The sequence below is a fragment of the Anomaloglossus baeobatrachus genome, chromosome 10, assembly GCF_048569485.1.
Source record: "Anomaloglossus baeobatrachus isolate aAnoBae1 chromosome 10, aAnoBae1.hap1, whole genome shotgun sequence".
NCBI classification, from domain to species: Eukaryota; Metazoa; Chordata; class Amphibia; order Anura; family Aromobatidae; genus Anomaloglossus; species Anomaloglossus baeobatrachus.
The window spans coordinates 48,495,843-48,516,312 of NC_134362.1; the positions used below are offsets into that span (position 1 = coordinate 48,495,843).

General features: G+C 53.0%; 1 protein-coding gene across 1 annotated transcript in view; it reads right to left on the minus strand.

Moving 5' to 3' along the window:
• NXF1 (nuclear RNA export factor 1) overlaps window positions 1–20,470 on the minus strand; it is a 173,889-nt gene that overhangs the window by 121,826 nt on the left and 31,593 nt on the right. Inside the window, 1 exon segment of the mRNA XM_075326585.1 lies at window positions 14,086–14,281. Within this exon segment, the coding sequence (XP_075182700.1) occupies window positions 14,086–14,281 (196 nt within the window).

Below are 20,470 nucleotides of genomic sequence, written 5' to 3' on the forward strand. Positions count from 1 at the left end.
TACTCATCAATTAATCTCTTGGATTTACTCTTTTCCTGGCAAAAACTATAGAATTTGACACCGCTTCATAATCCAGTAAAATACGAGTCCAGTTTCCAGCATACATCTGATTTTGCTATGGGGAACCACAGGATTTTTATTTTTACCCGCAAATAATTACTGTGCCATGTAGCTAATAGCTGCAAAGTTATGAATCTGGGGTATCCATGGGATGGATTGTGATTTTGCTCAGTAATGATAGGTTTCTTTTTGTAACGTTAGACCAGGGGTCTCAAACATGCAGCACGCAGGCACGTAGACACGGTAACTATCGCAGCTGTCACAGGGGCCGCAGTCAGCGCTGCTCAGAGTCAAGCTGTCTCTGTACAACTATTCCAAAAGGCAGCCACTAGCCAATCAGAGACAAGCAGCTGATGTCATACGAGTCAGCTGCTTTCCTCTGATTGGCAGTCAGCTGCCACTGGAATAATTGGGTAGAGAGAGCTCGACTCTGTGCAGTGCCAGCAAACGTTCATCTGAAGCACTGACAGCAGCGCCCCCTGCACTGGCTGCAATCGTTACAGAGTCCACATGCCTGTGGGCTTGCAAGACGGTGAGGGAACAGAGGACATGTGAGAAGAATGTTTTGGGGGGCTTTTTTGTGTGTGTGTTGTGTGTGAAAAATGGAATAATAGGGGACCAGGATGAGACACAGCTACAAGAAAGAGGACCTGCACAGGCGCATTAGTAAAAGTGCACAAGGATGGGCACTTTCCAATGATGAGCACATTACTACAGGACGGGCACATTACTGCTGGTAGGGGACAAGGATGGGCGCACTACTACAGGACTGGGAGAAGGATGGGCATATTAATACAGGATGGGGACAAGGATGAGCATATTACTACAGAAGAGGCACATTACTACAAGAAGGGGACAAGAATAGGCAGATTACTATAGGATAGGGCCAAGGATGGGGCACATTATTAAAAGAGGAGGGCCAGGATAGGAATCATTACTGCAACATGTTGGCCAAAATTACTATATGGCGCTAATTATAAAACTAGTTTACTTTCAAAAAGGGGATAAGAAGGGAATTTTGTTACTTACCGTAAATTCCTTTTCTTCTAGCTCCTATTGGGAGACCCAGACGATTGGGTGTATAGCTACTGCCTCCGGAGGCCACACAAAGCATTACACTAAAAAGTGTAAGGCCCCTCCCCTTCTGGCTATACACCCCCAGTGGGATCACTGGCTCACCAGTTTTAGTGCAAAAGCAAGAAGGAGGAAAGCCAATAACTGGTTAAACAAATTCACTCCGAGTAACATCGGAGAACTGAAAAACCGTTCAACATGAACAACATGTGTACCCGAAAAAACCCAAAAATCCCGAAGGACAACAGGGCGGGTGCTGGGTCTCCCAATAGGAGCTAGAAGAAAAGGAATTTACGGTAAGTAACAAAATTCCCTTCTTCTTCGTCGCTCCATTGGGAGACCCAGACGATTGGGACGTCCAAAAGCTGTCCCTGGGTGGGTAAATTAATACCTCAAGTTAGAGCTGCAAAACAGCTCTCCCCTACGAGGAGGCAACCGCCGCCTGCAGGACTCCTCTACCTAGGCTGGCGTCTGCCGAAGCATAGGTATGCACCTGATAATGTTTGGTGAAAGTGTGCAGACTCGACCAGGTAGCTGCCTGGCACACCTGTTGAGCCGTAGCCTGGTGTCGTAATGCCCAGGACGCACCCACGGCTCTGGTAGAATGGGCCTTCAGCCCTGATGGAAACGGAAGCCCAGCAGAACGGTAGGCTTCAAGAATTGGTTCTTTGATCCATCGAGCCAGGGTGGCTTTGGAAGCCTGCGACCCTTTGCGCTTACCAGCGACAAGGACAAAGAGTGCATCGGAACGGCGCAGGGGCGCCGTGCGGGAAATGTAGATTCTTAGTGCTCTCACCAGATCTAACAAATGTAAATTCATCTCATACCGATGAACTGCATGAGGACAAAAAGAAGGCAAAGAGATATCCTGATTAAGATGAAAAGAGGATACCACCTTCGGGAGAAACTCCTGAATGGGGCGCAGCACTACCTTGTCCTGGTGGAAGACCAGGAAAGGAGCCTTGAATGACAGCGCTGCTAGCTCAGACACTCTCCGAAGAGATGTGATCGCTACCAGTAAAGCCACTTTCTGTGATAGTCTAGAAAGTGAAACCTCCCTCAGAGGCTCGAAGGGCGGCTTCTGGAGGGCAACTAGTACCCTGTTCAGATCCCATGGATCTAACGGCCGCTTGTACGGGGGTACAATATGACAAACTCCCTGCAGGAACGTGCGCACCTTAGGAAGCCGTGCTAGACGCTTTTGAAAAAAGACGGATAGCGCCGAGACTTGCCCTTTAAGGGAGCCGAGCGACAAACCTTTTTCTAACCTAGATTGCAGGAAAGAAAGAAAGGTAGGCAATGCCAAAGGCCAGGGAGACACTCCCTGAGCAGAGCACCAGGATAAGAATATCTTCCACGTTCTGTGGTAGATCTTAGCGGACGTGGGCTGTCTAGCCTGTCTCATGGTGGCAACGACCCCTTGGGATAATCCTGAAGACCCTAGGATCCAGGACTCAATGGCCACACAGTCAGGTTCAGGGCCGCAGAATTCCGATGGAAAAACGGCCCTTGGGACAGTAAGTCTGGTCGGTCTGGTAGTGCCGACGGTTGGCCGACCGTGAGATGCCACAGATCCGGATACCACGCCCTCCTTGGCCAGTCTGGGGCGACGAGTATGACGCGGCTGTAGTCGGATCTGATCTTGCGTAGCACTCTGGGCAAGAGTGCGAGAGGTGGAAACACATAAGGGAGCCGGAACTGCGACCAATCTTGCACTAAGGCGTCTGCCGCCAGAGTTCTGTGATCGCGAGACCGTGCTATGAAGGTTGGGACCTTGTTGTTGTGCCTGGACGCCATTAGGACGACGTCCGGCCTTTCCCAGCGGCTACAGATTTCCTGAAACACGTCCGGGTGAAGGGACCATTCCCCTGCGTCCATGCCCTGGCGGCTGAGGAAGTCTGCTTCCCAGTTTTCTACGCCGGGGATGTGAACTGCGGATACGGTGGAGGCCGTGGCTTCCACCCACGTCAGAATCCGCCGGACTTCCTGGAAGGCTTGCCGACTGCGTGTCCCTCCTTGGTGATTGATGTATGTCAGCGCTGTGGAGTTGTCCGACTGAATTCGGATCTGCTTTCCTTCCAGCCACTGCTGGCAGGCTAATAGGGCAAGATACACTGCCCTGATTTCCAGAACATTGATCTGAAGGGTGGACTCCTGCTGAGTCCACGTCCCTTGAGCCCTGTGGTGGAGAAAAACTGCTCCCCACCCTGACAGACTCGCGTCTGTCGTGACCACTGCCCAGGATGGGGGCAGGAATGATCTTCCCTGTGATAATGAGGTGGGAAGAAGCCACCATTGCAGAGAGTCCTTGGTCATCTGAGAAAGGGAGACTGTCCTGTCTAGGGAAGTTGTCTTCCCGTCCCATTGGCGGAGAATGTCCCATTGAAGTGGGCGCAGATGAAACTGCGCGAACGGGACTGCCTCCATTGCTGCCACCATCTTCCCTAGGAAGTGCATGAGGCGCCTTAAGGGGTGCGACTGACCCTGAAGGAGAGACTGCACCCCTGTCTGTAGTGACCGCTGCTTGTCCAGCGGAAGCTTCACTATCGCTGAGAGAGTATGAAACTCCATGCCAAGATACGTTAGTGATTGAGTCGGTGCCAGGTTTGACTTTGAAAAGTTGATGATCCACCCGAAAGTCTGGAGAGTCTCCAGCGCAACATTCAGGCTGTGTTGGCATGCCTCTTGAGAGGGTGCTTTGACAAGTAGATCGTCTAAGTAAGGAATGACCGAATGTCCCTGAGAATGCAAGACTGCTACCACTGCCGCCATGACCTTGGTGAAAACCCGTGGGGCTGTCGCCAGACCAAATGGCAGAGCTACGAACTGAAGATGGTCGTTTTCTACCCCGAGCCCTGTGGTGGAGAAAAACTGCTCCCCACCCTGACAGACTCGCGTCTGCCGTGACTACCGCCCAAGACGGTGGTAGGAAGGATCTTCCCTGTGATAATGAGGTGGGAAGAAGCCACCATTGCAGAGAGTCCTTCCGAAAAGGATACTTTCCTGTTCAGGGATGTTGACTTCCCGTCCCATTGGTGGAGAATGTCCCAATAAGAGGACGCAGATGAAACTGCCCAAACGGAACCGCCTCCATTGCCGCCACCATCTTCCCGAGGAAGTGCATGAGGCGTCTTAAGGAGTGCGACTGACCTAGACGGAGAGTCTGCACCCCAGTCTGTAGTGACCGCTGCTTGTCCAGCGGAAGCTTCACTAGCGCTGACAGGGTATGAAAATGACTTTGAAAAGTCGATGATCCACCCGAACGTCTGGAGAGTCTCCAGCGCCACATTCAGGCTGAGTTGACATGCCTCTTGAGAGAGTGCCTTGACAAGTAGATCGTCCAAGTAAGGGATCACAGAGTGTCCCTGTGAGTGCAAGACTGCTACCACTGCCGTCATGACCTTGGCGAACACCCGTGGGGCTGTCGCCAGCCCGAATGGCAGAGCTACGAACTGAAGATGGTCGTTTTCTATCACGAAATGTAGAAAAACATTGGTGCTCTGTAGCAATCGGCACGTAAGCATCTTTGATGTCTATTGATGCTAGGAAATTTCCTTGAGACATTGAGGCAATGACGGAGCGGAGGGTATCATCCGGAACCGCCTGGCCTCCACGTGCTTGTTGAGCAGTTTTAGGTCCAGAACGGAACGGAAAGAGCCATCCTTGTTTGGCACCACAACCAGATTGGAGGAAAACCGTGTCTTGTTCCTGAAGAGGAACCGGGATTACCACTCCTTCTGCCTGCAGAAGAGCATCTGCTCGGTGGGGAGGTGGGGACGTTCTGAAGAATCGAGTCGGAGGACGAGAACAGAACTCTGTCCTGTGCACGTGGGCACACTGTCCCTCACCCACCGGTCTGTGACCTGTGGCAGCTAAATGTCGCCAAAGGCGAGCGAGTCTGCCATCAACCGCGGATGCGGAAAGATGAGAGAGCTGAGAGTCATGAGGAGACCGCCCTGGTAGCGGTTCCTCCGGCTGCCTTCCTTGGGCGTGATTGAGCCCGGCCGGCAGCTGAGCCCCTCTGAGGCTTTTCAGCCCTTTTGGACGAGGACAATTGGGACCTGCCCGAGCCTGGGAAGGACCGAAACCTCGACTGTCCTTCCAGGACAGCATTAATAGAGTAAGTCGCAATGCAGACATTGCGAGGTTACGGACGCCCCTGCGGCACAGATGTACCTGTGCTCAAGACCAGCTGCGCAAGAACAGCTGAAAAGCTTAGGGTGCCCATACGGCTGTGAATGCCGGAGCAACCGACACGCCGATAGCCTCATAGACAGATTTCAACCAGAGTCCATCTGTCTGTCAATGGCATCTGTAAGTGAAGTCCCATCTCCACTGCAACTATGGCTCTAGCCGCAAGCCTGGAGATTGGAGAATCCACCTTTGGACCCTGGGTCCCGCGCTTGACCACGTCAGGGGGAAAAGGATAACGTGTATCCTTAATACGTTTGGAGAAAACGCTTATCTGGTAAGCGTGGTGTTCCTGGACTGCTTCTCTGAAGTCAGCGTGGCCAGAAAAATACTCAATATACGTTTGAGCTACTGAAATGGGACTTCTCCTGCTGTGAAGCTGACTCCTCCGCTGGGGGAGCTGAGGGAGAAAGATCCAACATTCCATTGATGGACGCTATAGGATCATGCCTTATGGCGTCACCATCCGGTGTATCCGGAGTGATAGCGGTGTCAGGATCAAAGTCCTGATGAGCTACGTCTGCCTCATCATACAGAGAGCCTCCTGGGACCCCTCCCGGAGCACCGATTTTATTCTCAATGAGGGTGGCCAGGGAGCAATGATCCGGATTGCCCATGGCCTGTCCGGACTGCAAGTCTCTATCCCCTTGCAACTCCGTCCCTGTCCTTGGACAGGGTTGAGAGGTGGTTCTTTTGGCCACGTCAAGTAGAGACCCCGGCTGAGCAAGTGCTACAGGGGAGCATTGCACCCAATGGGGAGCAGTGCCGTGGAACAGTATCACATGCAGCAAAAACAGCATCGAAAGCCTGTGTTGCTTATATGCTGCTGCCGACTAGCCATCTAGGAGTATAGAGCCAAGAATGGCGACCGTACAGTGCAATGTATATCATACAAGCATAAAGTACAAATGAACACTGCAGCACATGCAATACAAGCAGCATAGAAAGCCTGCTTTTCTGCTGCTGTAGACTAGCCATCTAGGGGAATATAGCCCAGAATAGCGACCATACAGTGCAATGTATAGCATACAGGCATAAGTACAAATGAACTCTGCAACACCTGCAATACAAGCAGCATAGAAAAAAACCTGTGCCTCAGCACCCTTGCTTTTCTGCTGCTGTAGTCTAGCCATTCTATGGCGAATATAGCCAAGACTAGCGAACGTACAGTGCAGTGTATAGCATACAAGCATAAATACACATGAACACTTCAGTACGTGCAATACAAGCAGCATAGAAAGCCTGTGCCTTAGCACCCATGCTTTCCTGCTGCTGATGTGTCGCCATCTAAGAGGGCATATAGCCCAAAATAGCGACCTATGCAGTGTACTTAAAATACAAATAGACAAACTGCGGTATTTAGTGTCAGCACTTCAGGTGCCGCTTACCGCCCGCCTATAAGCGGGTGTGTGGTCGCCCTAGTCCTGTTGTTTGCCCAGAGTCCGTTCTCTCAGCTCGGGCTGCAGGAATGGCTGCCGGCGTCCTTCTCCAGCTCGAGTGAGTAGGGGCGGGCCGTGGGCGTGCCCCAAGTCAGAGCGGGAAACCGGCGTCCCACAGTGTCTAGTGAGAGGGCTGGAGCATGTAAATAAGGCTCCAGCCCTCGGCGCTGCTGATTGTACAGCGTCTCTCCCCTACCCTGATTGACAGGGTGGGGGCGGGAACGAAGCTGAGCTAGGCCGCAAAAGCCGGGGACTGGATTTATAAGCGCCGCCGCCGTAAAAGCGCGGTCGGCGCTAAGTCCCCGGCGCACTACAAGTCCCAGCTGCGCCGCCGCTCCCGGAGCGTCCGGCGCGGTAGTTCCCAATAAATAAAGTCACTCAGCTAGGCTGCAGTGACTGTAACCCTTTACTGTCCCCGGCGCACTAGCACACCCAGCAAGTCTGGAGTGTGCTGTGCCTGTGTGTACGGGGACACAGAGTACCTGAATGGTGCAGGGCCATGTCCCTGAACGGCACTCCCGCTCCACATCCAGCAGGTTCAATGGGTCTGTGGATGGAGCCCGGCCTCAGGGCTTTGGGGCCGGTAAGATCCCACTTCCTCAGAGCCCCTCAGGGGGATGGGGAAGGAAAGCAGCATGTGGGCTCCAGCCGCCGTACCAGCAATAGGTACCTCAACCTTACAAACCACCAGTGGGGTGAGAAGGGAGCATGCTGGGGGCCCTATATGGGCCCTCTTTTCTTCCATCCGATATAGTCAGCAGCTACTGCTGACTAAACAGTGGAGCTATGCGTGGATGTCTGACCTCCTTCGCACAAAGCCGAAAACTGGTGAGCCAGTGATCCCACTGGGGGTGTATAGCCAGAAGGGGAGGGGACTTACACTTTTTAGTGTAATGCTTTGTGTGGCCTCCGGAGGCAGTAGCTATACACCCAATCGTCTGGGTCTCCCAATGGAGCGACGAAGAAATATAAAAAAAATATATTTTTTTTTTAACAAAGTTTGTTTTTTATATTCACACAAAAGAAGGGAATTTTGTTTACTTACCGTAAATTCCTTTTCTTCTAGCTCCTATTGGGAGACCCAGACAATTGGGTGTAAAGCTTCTGCCTCCGGAGGCCACACAAAGTATTACACTTCAAAAAGTGTAACCCCTCCCCTCTGCCTATACACCCTCCCGTGCATCACGGGCTCCTCAGTTTTGGTGCAAAAGCAGGAAGGAGGAAACTTATAAATTGGTCTAAGGTAAATTCAATCCGAAGGATGATGTTCGGAGAACTGAAAGCCATGAACCAAAAGAACAATTCAACATGAACAACATGTGTACACAAAAAGAACAAACAGCCCAAAGGGAACAGGGGCGGGTGCTGGGTCTCCCAATAGGAGCTAGAAGAAAAGGAATTTACGGTAAGTAAACAAAATTCCCTTCTTCTTTGTCGCTCCATTGGGAGACCCAGACAATTGGGACGTCCAAAAGCAGTCCCTGGGTGGGTAAAAGAATACCCCGATAAAAAGAGCCGAAACAACGGCCCCCTCTTACAGGTGGGCAACCGCCGCCTGAAGGACTCGCCTACCTAGACTGGCATCTGCCGAAGCATAGGTATGCACTTGATAGTGTTTCGTGAAAGTGTGCAGACTAGACCAGGTAGCTGCCTGACACACCTGCTGAGCCGTAGCCTGGTGCCGCAATGCCCAGGACGCACCCACGGCTCTGGTAGAATGGGCTTTCAGCCCTGAAGGAATCGGAAGCCCAGAAGAACGGTAGGCTTCAAAAATCGGTTCCTTGATCCACCGAGCCAAGGTTGACTTGGAAGCCTGCGACCCCTTACGCTGGCCAGCGACAAGGACAAAGAGCGCATCAGAACGACGCAGTGGCGCCGTGCGAGACACGTAGAGCCGGAGTGCTCTCACTAGATCTAACAAGTGCAAATCCTTTTCACATTGGTGAACTGGATGAGGGCAAAGGTAAGGAGATATCCTGATTGAGATGAAAAGGGGATACCACCTTAGGGAGAAATTCCGGGACCGGACGCAGAACCACCTTATCCTGGTGAAAAACCAGGAAGGGGGCTTTGCATGACAGCGCTGCAAGCTCTGACACTCTTCGGAGTGATGTAATTGCCACTAGAAATGCCACCTTCTGCGAAAGACGTGATAGAGAGACATCCCGCAGTGGCTCGAAAGGTGGTTTCTGAAGAGCCCTTAGAACCCTGTTAAGATCCCAGGGTTCCAGCGGCCGCTTGTAAGGTGGGACTATGTGGCAAACTCCCTGCAGGAACGTGCGGACCTGCGGAAGCCTGGCTAGACGCCTTTGAAAAAACACGGAAAGCGCCGATACTTGTCCCTTGAGAGAGCCGAGAGACAAACCCTTGTCCATTCCGGATTGAAGGAAGGATAGAAAAGTGGGAAAGGCAAACGGCCAGGGGGTAAAACCCTTATCAGAGCACCAGGATAAGAAGATCCTCCAAGCCCTGGCGGACGTTGGTTTCCTGGCCTGTCTCATAGTGGCAATGACATCTTGAGATAACCCTGAGGACGCTAGGAGCCAGGACTCAATGGCCACACAGTCAGGTTGAGGGCCGCAGAATTCAGATGGAAAAATGGCCCTTGAGACAGCAAGTCTGGTCGGTCTGGGAGTCCCCACGGTTGACCCACCGTGAGGTGCCACAGATCCGGGTACCACGACCTCCTCGGCCAGTCTGGAGCGACGAGGATGGCGCGGCAGCAGTCGGACCTGATCTTGCGTAACACTCTGGGCAGCATCGCCAGAGGAGGAAATACATAAGGCAGTCGAAACTGCGACCAATCCTGAACTAATGCGTCCGCCGCCAGAGCTCTGTGATCCTGAGACCGTGCCATGAATGCCGGGACTTTGTTGTTGTGCCGAGACGCCATGAGATCGACGTCCGGCGTTCCCCAGCGGCAACAGATCTCTTGAAACACGTCCGGGTAAAGAGACCATTCCCCTGCGTCCATGCCCTGGCGACTGAGAAAGTCTGCTTCCCAGTTTTCTACGCCCGGGATATGAACTGCGGAAATGGTGGAGGCTGTGGCCTCCGCCCACAGCAGAATCCGCCGAACTTCTTGGAAGGCTTGACAGCTGCGCGTGCCGCCCTGGTGGTTGATGTACGCGACCGCCGTGGCGTTGTCCGACTGTATGCGGATCTGCCTGCCCTCCAGCCACCGATGGAACGCCATGGTACACTGCCCTTATCTCCAGAACATTGATCTGAAGGGAGGACTCTGTCGGAGTCCAGGTTCCCTGAGCCCTGTGGTGGAGAAAAACCGCTCCCCACCCTGACAGTCTCGCGTCCGTCGTGACCACAGCCCAGGATGGGGGCAGGAAAGATTTTCCCTTCGACAGAGAAGTGGGAAGAAGCCACCACTGAAGAGAGGTTTTGGCTGCCAGAGAAAGAGAGACGTTCCTGTCTAGGGACGTCGACCTCCTGTCCCATTTGCGGAGAATGTCCCATTGGAGTGGACGGAGATGAAACTGCGCAAAGGGGACTGCCTCCATTGCTGCCACCATCTTCCCCAGGAAGTGCATGAGGCGCCTCAAGGGGTGTGACTGGGCCCGAAGGAGAGATTGCACCCCTGTCTGCAGCGAACGCTGTTTGTCCAGCGGTAGCTTGACTATCGCTGAGAGAGTATGAAACTACATCCCGAAGTAAGTCAGTGACTGGGTCGGAGTCAATTTTGACTTTGGGAAATTGATGATCCACCCGAACCTCTGGAGAGTCTCCAGAGCAACGGTCAGGCTGTGTTGACATGCCACCCGGGAGGGTGCCTTGACTAGGAGATCGTCTAAGTAATGGATCACCGAGTGGCCCTGAGAGTGTAGGACTGCCACAACGGATGCCATGACCTTGGTGAAGACCCGTGGGGCTGTCACCAGGCCGAAAGGCAGTGCCACAAACTGAAGGTGTTCGTCCCCGATGGCGAAACGCAGGAAGCGTTGATGCTCTTGTGCGATCGGCACATGGAGATAAGCATCCCTGATGTCGATTGATGCTAGGAAGTCTCCTTGGGACATCGAAGCGATGACAGAGCGGAGGGATTCCATGCGAAACCGCCTGGTTCTCACATGTCTGTTGAGCAATTTGAGGTCCAAAACGGGACGGAAGGATCCGTCCTTTTTTGGCACCACGAACAAGTTGGAGTAAAAACCGCGACCACGTTCCTGAAGGGGAACGGGGATCACAACTCCTTCTGTCTTCAGAGTGTCCACCGCCTGAACAAGTGCATCGGTTTGCTCGGGGGGCGGAGATGTTCTTAAGAAACGAGTAGGAGGACGAGAGCTGAACTCTATCCTGTAACCGTGAGACAGAATGTCTCTCACCCATCGGTCTTGGACATGTGGCCACCAGGCGTCGCCAAAGCGGGAGAGCCTGCCACCGACCGAGGATGCGGTTTGGGGAGGCCGAAAGTCATGAGGAGGCCGCCTTGGAGACGGAGCCTCCGGCGGTCTTTGGAGGACGTGACTTAGACCGCCATGCAGAAGAGTTCCTCTGGCTCTTCTGTGGCCTGTTGGACAAGGAGGATTGGGATCTGGCTGAGGGCCGAAAGGACCGAAACCTCGCTTGAATTTTCCGTTGCTGAGGTCTGTTAGGTTTGGACTGGGGTAAGGACGAGTCCTTTCCCTTGGATTGCTTAATAATTTCATCCAATCGCTCGCCAAACAATCGGTCGCCCGAAAATGGCAAACCGGTTAAGAACTTCTTGGAAGCAGAGTCTGCCTTCCATTCGCGTAGCCACATGGCCCTGCGGACTGCCACCGAATTGGCGGATGCTACCGCTGTACGGCTAGCCGAGTCCAGGACGGCATTCATGGCGTAGGATGAAAATACCGACGCCTGAGAAGTCAAAGACTCTACTTGCGGAGCAGAGGTACGGATGACCGCATTAATCTCAGACAGACAAGCTGAGATAGCTTGGAGTGCCCACACGGCTGCAAAGGCCGGAGCAAAAGACGCGCCTGTGGCTTCATAGATGGATTTCACCAGGAGCTCTATCTGCCTGTCAGTGGCATCCTTGAGCGATGAAGCGTCAGCCACTGATACTACGGATCTAGCCGCCAGTCTAGAGACTGGAGGATCCACCTTGGGACATTGAGCCCAACCCTTAACTACGTCAGAGGGGAAGGGGTAACGTGTGTCATTAAGGCGCTTAGTAAAGCGCTTGTCCGGAAAAGCTCTGTGCTTCTGGACAGCATCTCTGAAGTTAGAGTGATCGAAAAAAGCACTCCGTGTACGTTTGGGAAACCTAAACTGGTGTTTCTCCTGCTGTGAAGCCGACTCCTCTACAGGTGGAGTTGGGGGAGAAAGATCTAGCACCTGGTTGATGGACGCTATAAGGTCATTTACTATGGCGTCCCCTTCAGGTGTATCAAGATTGAGAGCAACGTCAGGGTCAGAGCCCTGGGCTGCGACCTCCGCCTCATCCTCCAGAGAGTCCTCAAGCTGAGACCCCGAACAGCGTGATGAAGTCGGGGAAGATTCCCAGGAAGCCCGCTTAGCCGGTCTGGGGCTGCGGTCCGTGCCAGAGTCCTCCACGTGATACCTAGGGGCCACCCCGGGAGCACGCTACGGCGCAGACCGAGAGGGGCCTGGGGGCGATGACCACGCAGTGCCCGGGGCCTGTGTAAGGGCCGGTCTGGACTGCAAGGCTTCTAGTATCTTATCAGACCATTTGTCCATAGACTGAGCCATGGATTGTGAAAGTGACTCAGAGTTTCTCAGCTAAAACTGCAAACTCTGTCCCTGCCACCTGGACAGGGGAAGCCGGCGGTTCTACCTGGGCCGAGGGTCCCACCAATGCCCGAGGCTCCGGCTGAGCGAGTGCCACAGGGCCCGAGCATTGTTCACAGTGAGGGTAGGTGGAACCTGCAGGTAACAGAGCCGCACAAGAGGTACAGGTTGCAAAATAACCCTGTGTCTTGGCACCCTTGCTCCTTGTGAACGACATGCTGTTGTCTCCTAGGAGAGTGATCACTGAGGGTATATAGCCAAAAGCTAAACAATGCGGCCGAACAGAGAAAATGTATACAAATATATATGTATATATACACTTCGGCACCCTAGGGGGACCAACACCGGGTGACCGGTGTGGCTTACCGACCGCTCAAAGCGGTGTGTGTCCACCAGATTCCCTGCCTTGGGTCTCCCAGAGCTGCAGCCAGAAGTCCTCCACCGGCAGAATGTGTTTAAAACATGGCTGCCGGCGTTCTCAGGGGAGGAGGGAGCCGTGGGCGTAACTAATAAAGTGCGGGAATCTGGTGCCCCACAGTGATTAGTGAGGGGGGAGGAGGACACCTTAAGTGTGCTCCAGCCCTCACTGTCGACGTCAGGCCGACCGTCCCGCCCTTACCCCTGACTGGCAGGCCCGGGGGCGGGAGTTATGGCACTAGGCCGCATGAAGCCGGGGACTAAATTTAATACCGCGGCCGGCAAACAGGCGCGGTCGGCGCGGTAGTCCCGGTCGTCATAAAAATACAGCAGCCGCTGCAGCGTCGGAGACCAAAGCGCTCCATGCACCGTCCCCAAGGGGACACAGAGTACCTTTAGATGCAGGGCCATGTCCCTGATGATACCCAGTCTCCTGTCCGTCAGATTCCCACAGGGGCTGCGGAGGGAGCCCGGTCCCAGTGCCTGGATGACCGGTTAGGATCCCACTTCTCCCAGAGCCTCTAAGGGATGGGGAAGGAAAACGGCATGTGGCTCCAGCCTTTGTACCGGCAATGGGTACCTCAACCTTAACAGCACCGTCGACTCAGTGAGGTGAGAAGGGAGCATGCCGGGAGCCCTGTTAGGGGCCCTCTTTTCTTCCATCCGATACAATCAGCAGCTGCTGCTGACTAAAATGGGAGCTTGAGTGAATGTGTGCCTCCTTCAACACAAAGCATAAAACTGAGGAGCCCGTGATGCACGGGAGGGTGTATAGGCAGAGGGGAGGGGTTACACTTTTTGAAGTGTAATACTTTGTGTGGCCTCCGGAGGCAGAAGCTATACACCCAATTGTCTGGGTCTCCCAATGGAGCGACAAAGTAAGTGCACGTTTGTTATAATACATGAACAATGCTCAAAAATGTGATCCAAAAGGTGTTGAGAAAAAAAATAAAAAAAAAAAAAAAAAAAAATAGTGCCACTAAATATGTCACTTTGTCCTGAAAAGAATGCGGCCCCCGAAATTATTTTGTTTCTACGTGCAGCCCATATACCCAGCCGAGTTTGAGATCCCTGCCTTAGACACAATACAATAACTTATCTGGTCTCTAGCAAATAAATCCACTGTTCTGTCCTCACTTAGCTGCGGTTTCATACTCACAATCTGGAGCGGACGGTTTCATAGGCGTCACTCATAGCAATGTCTCCATCATTGTCCAATCTGGAGCGAGGATTTGGTGGGTAATTACCACGATTCTGATATTTGGGCGGACCTTCGCTATACATTTTGGCCCGGAAAGGGCCACGACCTTTCCTTTTCTTCATGAAATGACCTCTACTAAACCGGTCATCGTGCTCTGGAGGGGGGAGGGGAAAAAAATAAAAAAAAGACAAGAAAAAGGTTAGCAAAAACACAAGACAGGACAAAGTATGGACAAAGTATTGTAACCTGGTGTTAACTTATATTATAAGACCCCTTTCACACGGTGTTTTGTCCCCTGGTCCCATCATGATTTACATCCTAACCCCTCGAAAGGAAGCTGTCAATGTTTGAGTGAGACCGCCCACTGGACTCCTAAGAAACAATGAGCGGGGGTCAGCCAATAAATTACAAGTGGAGCCTCGTTCAGATAATTGTATTATTGGTCTGAACGCACCGACTTGTCACTGTGCTGGTGGTTTTCCACATGGACCACAGCAACATTGGCATTAATGGCAGAAAACACCTGCCTTCGGCCATAAAGCAGATGATCACAAAGTGCTGCAAAACAAACTCAGTCACACATTGGGGGGAAAATGAATAATCATGTGCCGTCCTAACAGCTGGTGACATACAAGACAAGCAATATATACCCAAGAGTGGCCACCAAATATATGGTCTGTACTTCTCCAGTTTCATCAGTGGGGGTTGGTATTGCCAGACCCTATCCAATCTTTTATTGATGATCTATCCCAACAATACTAAAATAAAAGCAGTTGACAACCCTTTTAGGGCTAGGACACACGGAGAGTAATGTGTAAAACGACCCGTGTAAAATGTGATTATAATAAAAAAAATAATTAATTACATTCCACTCGGACCAATGTTCCTTTATGAGGCCTGCGAACTCAGCCCTAATTGGACTGAGAAAAAAAGCGTGTGGAATCCGATTCGTATTCACTCGCACCCATGCAGGCCTATGGGTGCGAGTGAAGCATTGTACTGCATTTGGATGACACCGGAGTGCAGTACGATATACGCATCAGCTGATAATGGAGGACATAAGGAGATTAGTGCCTCCCTCTCCTCCGCAGCTGTGATCCGACCACAAGATCACATCACAGTTGTACGATACTCTGCTTACACTCGCAGCAAAGCGGGAGCCAAGGTTATCATAACGCATCAGATGACTTGCGCTCGTGTGGTCCCAGCCTTAAAGGCAGTATGTCACCCCCCCCCCCACCCCCAAAATGTATAAAAGGTATGTAGGGAACTTAGCCCCTATATAAATCAAAGCTGTAGGATAGATTTTAGTGGATTGTCAGAAAGAATAAACTACACTCCTTCACATTGGAATTGTTGAAATCACAGGATGGACAGACATTTGTCATATAGAGCGAGTGCTGCCCGAACCCAATATGCAGTTCTGCGCCTCCGCACTGACAATGCATGAGCCCCGCCAAGCTCAGTGTCAGTGTGTGCCCTCATCGCTGGCTACTGCTCGGTACTGTACTACAGACAGGAGCCAGAAATAACGGTGCGCACCGACACTGAGCACGGCTGGGCTCCTGCAGTGCCCGTGCGGATGTACAGAGCTGCTGATTGTAATATTTTGATTGACAGTGCTCAGTGTGCAAATTGAGGGGGCGTAATGGTGCACTGAGCTTTGGAAATGCCGGGGTGCATCAAAACCCCCTTACATGCAAACAAAGAAGGGAATTTTGTTTACTTACCGTAAATTCCTTTTCTTCTAGCTCCTATTGGGAGACCCAGACAATTGGGGTGTATAGCTTCTGCCTCCGGAGGCCACACAAAGTATTACACTTTAAAAAGTGTAACCCCTCCCATCTGCCTATACACCCTCCCGTGCATCACGGGCTCCTCAGTTTTGGTGCCAAAGCAGGAAGGAGGAAACTTATGAATTGGTCTAAGGTAAATTCAATCCGAAGGATGTTCGGAGAACTGAACCATGAACCAAAAGAACAATTCAACATGAACAACATGTGTACACAAAAGAACAACAGCCCGAAGGGCACAGGGGCGGGTGCTGGGTCTCCCAATAGGAGCTAGAAGAAAAGGAATTTACGGTAAGTAAACAAAATTCCCTTCTTCTTTGTCGCTCCATTGGGAGACCCAGACAATTGGGACGTCCAAAAGCAGACCCTGGGTGGGTAAAAGAATACCTCAATAAAAAGAGCCGAAACGGCCCCCTCTTACAGGTGGGCAACCGCCGCCTGAAGGACTCGCCTACCTAGACTGGCATCTGCCGAAGCATAGGTATGCACCTGATAGTGTTTCGTGAAAGTGTGCAGACTAGACCAGGTAGCTGCCTGACACACCTGCTGAGCCGTAGCCCGGTGCCGCAATGCCCAGGACGCACCCACGGCTCTGGTAGAATGGGCTTTCAGCCCTGAAGGAAGCGGAAGCCCAGAAGAACGGTAGGCTTCAAGAATCGGTTCCTTGATCCACCGAGCCAAGGTTGACTTGGAAGCCTGCGAACCCTTACGCTGGCCAGCGACAAGGACAAAGAGCGCATCTGAACGGCGCAGGGGCGCCGTGCGAGACACGTAGAACCGGAGTGCTCTCACCAGATCTAATGAGTGCAAATCCTTTTCACATTGGTGAATTGGATTAGGGCAAAATGAAGGCAAGGAGATATCCTGATTGAGATGAAAAGGTGATACCACCTTAGGGAGAAATTCCGGGACCGGACGCAGAACCACCTTGTCCTGGTGAAAAACCAGGAAGGGGGCTTTGCATGACAGCGCTGCAAGGTCCGACACTCTTCGGAGTGAAGTAACTGCCACTAGAAATGCCACCTTCTGCGAAAGACGTGATAAAGAGACATCCCGCAGCGGCTCGAAAGGTGGTTTCTGAAGAGCCGTTAGCACCCTGTTACGGTCCCAGGGTTCCAGCGGACGCTTGTAAGCTGGGACTATGTGGCAAACTCCCTGCAGGAACGTGCGGACCTGCGGAAGCCTGGCCAGGCGCTTTTGAAAAAATACGGAGTGCGCCGATACTTGTCCCTTGAGAGAGCCGAGTGACAAACCCTTGTCCATTCCGGATTGAAGGAATGAAAGAAAAGTGGGTAAGGCAAACGGCCAGGGAGTAAAACCATTATCAGAGCACCAGGATAAGAAGATCCTCCAAGATCTGTAATAGATCTTGGCGGACATTGGTTTCCTGGCCTGTCTCATAGTGGCAATGACATCCTGAGATAACCCTGAAGACGCTAGGAGCCAGGACTCAATGGCCACACAGTCAGGTTGAGGGCCACAGAATTCAGATGGAAAAACGGCCCTTGTGACAGCAAGTCTGGGCGGTCTGGAAGCGCCCACGGTTGACCCACCGTGAGATGCCACAGATCCGGGTACCACGATCGCCTCGGCCAATCTGGAGCGACGAGAATGGCGCGACGGCAGTCGGACCTGATCTTGCGTAACACTCTGGGCAGCATCGCCAGAGGAGGAAATCCATAAGGCAGTCGAAACTGCGACCAATCCTGAACTAATGCGTCCGCCGCCAGAGCTCTGTGATCTAGAGACCGGGCCATGAATGCCGGGACTTTGTTGTTGTGTCGTGACGCCATGAGATCGACATCCGGCGTTCCCCAGCGGCGACAGATCTCTCGAAACACGTCTGGGTGAAGAGACCATTCCCCCGCGTCCATGCCCTGACGACTGAGAAAATCTGCTTCCCAGTTTTCTACGCCCGGGATGTGAACTGCGGAGATGGTGGAGGCTGTGGCTTCCACCCACTGCAGAATCCGCCGGACTTCCTGGAAGGCATGACGACTGCGCATGCCGCCCTGGTGGTTGATGTATGCGAAGGCAGTGGCGTTGTCCGACTGTATACGGATCTGTCTGCCCTCCAGCCACCGATGGAAAGCCAATAGGGCTAGATACACTGCCCTTATCTCCACAACATTGATCTGAAGGGAAGACTCTACCGGAGTCCAGGTTCCCTGAGCCCTGTGGTGGAGGAAAACCGCTCCCCACCCTGACAGGCTCGCGTCCGTGGTGACCACAGCCCAGGTTGGGGGTATGAAGGATCTTCCTTGCGATAGAGAATTGGGAAGGAGCCACCACTGAAGTGACGTCTTGGTTGCAAGGGAAAGAGAGACGTTCCTGTCGAGGGAAGCCGACCTCCTGTCCCATTTGCGGAGAATGTCCCATTGGAGTGGCTGCAGATGGAACTGCGCGAACTGCACTGCCTCCATCGCTGCCACCATCTTCCCCAGGAAGTGAATGAGGCGCCTCAAGGGGTGTGACCGACCCCGAAGAAGAGATTGCACCCCTGCCTGCAGAGAAAGCTGTTTGTCCAGCGGTAGCTTGACTACCGCTGACTGTGTGTGAAACTCCATCCCGAGGTAAGTCAGTGATTGGGTCGGTGTCAACTTGGATTTTGGGAAGTTGATTATCCACCCGAACTGCTGGAGAGTCGCCAGAGCGACTGTAAGGCTGTGTTGACACGCCACCCGTGAAGGTGCCCTGACTAGGAGATCGTCTAAGTAGGGAATCACCGAGTGGCCCTGAGAGTGAAGGACCGCCACAACGGATGCCATAACTTTGGTGAACACCCGTGGGGCTGTCGCCAGGCCGAAAGGCAATGCCACGAACTGAAGGTGTTCGTCCCCGATGGCGAAACGCAAGAAGCGTTGATGTTCGGGTGCGATCGGCACATGGAGATAAGCATCCTTGATGTCGATCGATGCTAGGAAGTCTCCTTGTGACATCGAGGCGATGACCGAGCGGAGAGATTCCATCCGAAACCGTCTGGTGCTCACATGTCTGTTGAGTAGTTTGAGGTCCAGAACGGGACGGAATGATCCGTCCTTCTTTGGCACCACGAACAAGTTGCAGTAAAAGCTGCGACCATGTTCCTGAGGGGGAACAGGGATCACAACTCCTTCTGTCTTCAGAGCATCCACTGCCTGAAAAAGTGCGTCGGCCCGAGCGGGGGGTGGAGAGGTTCTGAAGAAACGAGTCGGAGGACGAGAGCTGAACTCTATCCTGTAACCGTGAGACAGAATGTCTCTCACCCATCGGTCTTGAACATGTGGCCACCAGGCGTCGCAAAAGCGGGAGAGCCTGCCACCGACCGAGGATGCGGTTCGGGGATGCCGAGAGTCATGAGGAGGCCGCCTTGGAGGCAGTGCCTCCGGCGGCTTTTTGGGGGCGTGACTTAGACCGCCACGCATAGGAGTTCCTTTCTCTGGTCTGGCCTACTGGACGAAGAGGATTGGGACTTGGCGGAGGGACGAAAGGACCGAAACCTCGATTGAATTTTTCGTTGCTGAGGTCTCTTAGGTTTGGACTGGGGTAAGGAGGAGTCCTTTCCCTTGGATTCCTTAATAATCTCATCCAATCGTTCGCCAAACAATCGGTCGCCAGAAAACGGCAAACCGGTTAAGAACCTCTTGGAGGCCGAGTCTGCCTTCCATTCGCGCAGCCACATGGCCCTGCGGACTGCCACAGAATTAGCGGATGCCACCGCTGTACGGCTAGCAGAGTCTAGGACTGCGTTCATGGCGTAGGAAGAAAAAGCTGACGCTTGAGAAGTCAGAGACGCAACCTGCGGAGCAGAATTACGTGTGACCGCATTAATCTCAGCCAGACAACCCGAGATAGCTTGGAGTGCCCACACGGCTGCAAAGGCCGGGGCAAAAGACGCGCCCGTGGCTTCATAGATGGATTTGACCAGGAGCTCTGCCTGCCTGTCAGTGGCATCTTTTAGCGATGAACCATCTGCAACCGATACCACAGATCTAGCCGCCAATCTAGAGACTGGAGGATCCACCTTGGGACATTGAGCCCAACCCTTAACTACGTCAGAGGGGAAGGGGTAACGTGTGTCAGTGAGGCGCTTAATAAAGCGCTTGTCCGGAACCGCTCTGGGCTTCTGGACAGCATCTCTGAAGTTAGAGTGATCGAAAAACGCACTCCGTGTACGTTTGGGGAACCGAAACTGGTGTTTCTCCTGCTGAGAAGCCGACTCCTCTACAGGTGGAGGCGGGGGAGATAGATCTAGCACCTGGTTGATGGACAAGATAAGGTCATTTACTATGGCGTCCCCTTCAGGTGTATCAAGATTGAGAGCAACGTCAGGCTCAGAGCCCTGAGCTGCGACGTCCGCCTCGTCCTCCAGAGAGTCCTCAAGCTGAGACCCCGAACAGCGTGAAGAAGTCGGGGAAGATTCCCAGCGAGCCCGCTTAGCCAGTCTGGGACTGTGGTCCGGGCAGGAGTCCTCCACGTGAGACCTAGGGCCCACCCTGGGAGCGCGCTGCGGCGCGGACCGAGAGGGGCCTGGGGGCGACGATCCAACAGGGACCGGGGCCTGTGTAAGG